The 2,500-nt window shown below is 42.7% G+C and overlaps 1 protein-coding gene across 3 annotated transcripts in view; it reads left to right on the forward strand.

Annotated features, from left to right (window-relative positions):
* abch1 (ATP-binding cassette, sub-family H, member 1) overlaps window positions 1-1,112 on the forward strand; it is a 49,892-nt gene extending 48,780 nt beyond the window's left edge. For all 3 annotated transcript variants that reach the window (XM_063192858.1, XM_063192860.1, XM_063192859.1), the window contains exon 20: window positions 689-1,112. In XM_063192858.1, coding sequence (XP_063048928.1) covers window positions 689-795 — 107 coding nt within the window. In that variant the 3' untranslated portion in view covers window positions 796-1,112. The remainder of the gene's footprint in view (window positions 1-688) is intronic.
* Window positions 1,113-2,500: the final 1,388 nt, after the last annotated feature.

The raw sequence follows: 2,500 nt of genomic DNA on the forward strand, positions 1-2,500 counted from the left end.
TGTGTGTGTGTGTGTGTGTGTGTGTGTGTGTGTGTGTGTGTGTGTGTGTGTGTGTGTGTGTGTGTGTGTTTGTGTGTGTGTTAATGTTTTTTTGTGATAAGGATTTGACCTTTGTTGTTGTTGTTTTTGTTTCATTTTAATGTAGATTTCACCTATGCTGTATTTCACCTATGCTGTGATATCATTTAAATGCATAGCAAGGGTCACACCTTGTAGCGTGTATGTTTTGCTGATAGGCATCACACCTTGGCTGATGGATCACAGATTTAGATGCGGCCCATCTTGTGCTGTGGGATGCTGATAGGGATATCAGCTTTTATGGAAATGTTCAGGCATTTTATTATTCTGCTGTCTACAGGAACGGCGCTCCATGTTTGCCTTATTTGTCACTGAGCTATTATTTCTGTTGTAGTGCATTAGTTAATATTAATTAAGTCTTAGTTAGTGTTGTTAGTTATGTTTGTTTTAATACAATTTGGTTGTTATGCGCCATCATTATTTCACATCAGAAAGACTTCCTATCCAAAAAGTCTCTACTACTGTGTCGTTGTATTGTAACAACTCTACCAGCCTGGAAACGTGAAGGACAAAGCAGGCAGAATCCTTGAAAGCGAGGGGCACAGAATTATGAGGTGTGGAGGGTGGAGATTTGACCTTTGCCCTTTTTGTTTTTATTTCAAATGTGCAGGCTGGGGTCTGACGCGACTGATGGTGTGGAGAGGCTTCGCTGTGACGCTGGGCTGGAACACTTTCTTCCTCATCCTGGCCACAGTCATCCTCAAACTACGGTCCTGAGAATCCCCTCCTGTCAGGAAGACGCCATCCATCCTTCCATCCAAACGAGGGATGAAGAAGCCACGCAAAGTGGGAGGAGAGGGACGAGAGAGCCTAGCCTGGACTGAACAGGACTGGCCTGGTTTCCACGGACTAGCATTGTAGTCCTTTCTCTCACACTCTCTTTATTTCTCTCTCGCTCTCTCTCTCTCTCTCTCTCTCTCTCTCTCTCTCTCGCTCTCTCCTGTACGAGGGCCAACTCACAACAACAGTGGGCCTCCAGAAATGAAAACAAGGGTGGGTGTCTGGGCTTGTCAGTCTGTGCCTTGGCCCCCATACCCCCCCCCTCTCCTCTATCTCTCTCTCCCCTCTCTCTCTCTCTCTCTCTCTCCCCTCTCTCTCTCTCTCTCTCTCTCTCTCTCTCTCTCTCTCTCTCTCTCTCTCTCTCTCTCTCTATCAGCCTTGTCTCACTGGCAGCTGTGGAGCCAAGTATACCTGTCTTACTGACTGACGCTGCTCCCCGTTGCTGTATGAGAAATACTACAATATATGCCTCGAAGCATGTGATGTAGGCTACGTAACAAACGACCAGCTATGTGTAAAGACCTTTAGTTTTTTATATACATGCACAACTGATAGAAATATACAAACGATATATTGTTATTGTGTACATATAAATGTGAAACATCGTGACATGACAATAACAACAACTACGACCAGCCAACGAGTACTGTGAATGAAATAGTGGATGAAAACAAAATAGGAAAAGAAAAAAACAGAAATGTATTGGTGGCGTGTCTGTGCGTGTGTAGTAGGGGCGCTTGTTTGTACCTCGCCTGTGGCTTTGACCTGGATTCTCCCATCTGCTCTAGTGAAGTGAAGTGGGATTGGTGGCTGCCTCCCAATCAGGTCACCTGGTGCTCCAGACCCTTTTCGCTGGCGTGCGTTTATTTTTGTTTTTGTTTTTGTTTTTGTTTTTGTTTTACGCCGTTTTGTCTGTGCCTGTGTTCCCTATAAGTGACAAGGGGGACTACTTGCTGGAGTTGTTATGTAATCGTCTCACTTGGGGGAATATTTTACGTTTTTAAGCTGCCACCCCGCCCACTTCAGCTCCCCGCAATGCTGGACAGAGGGGGGATTCTATTTTTACCAGGAGTTGCAAATATATATTATATATATTATTATATATGCTGTATCTATTGCCGAGCTGAGTGTCAATATGTCTTAAATCTTGCTTCAATGATGTCCAACATTATCCTTTATATGCTGTACTTGCTTCTCTGGCATGTGTATTGGTACAACAGTGTATGCCACGAGAAAATCGAACGAACCAATAATAATCATTGTTTACATGCAGGCAACGTTGTGTGTGCCTGGACCACATAACATTTTAAGTGAATTTGCATGTATATTTTTGTGTGGTTTTTTTTTTTTTTTAATGGTTGTATTCAATTTTATATGATTATGTGTTAGACTGTTTAAAAGTTTTCAATCCCAAAGCCGTGTAGTATATTTTCACTGCGTACGTGACAATATAGTACAGCATTATAGAGTGTTTCATAGTACTGATGTTATGAAGGATGCTGTCTGTGTGGGCAGCATTAGTGCCCTGGAAATGCACACGTTATATTATACACTGGAAAAAATGAAAGCATGAAGAAAAGAGATAAAGAAAGAGATATTACGAGCATATGTACTGTACTGTATGTGGAAAGTTGTTGCCAAG

Source organism: Engraulis encrasicolus, unplaced genomic scaffold, assembly GCF_034702125.1.
Source record: "Engraulis encrasicolus isolate BLACKSEA-1 unplaced genomic scaffold, IST_EnEncr_1.0 scaffold_25_np1212, whole genome shotgun sequence".
In the NCBI taxonomy this organism is placed as follows: Eukaryota; Metazoa; Chordata; class Actinopteri; order Clupeiformes; family Engraulidae; genus Engraulis; species Engraulis encrasicolus.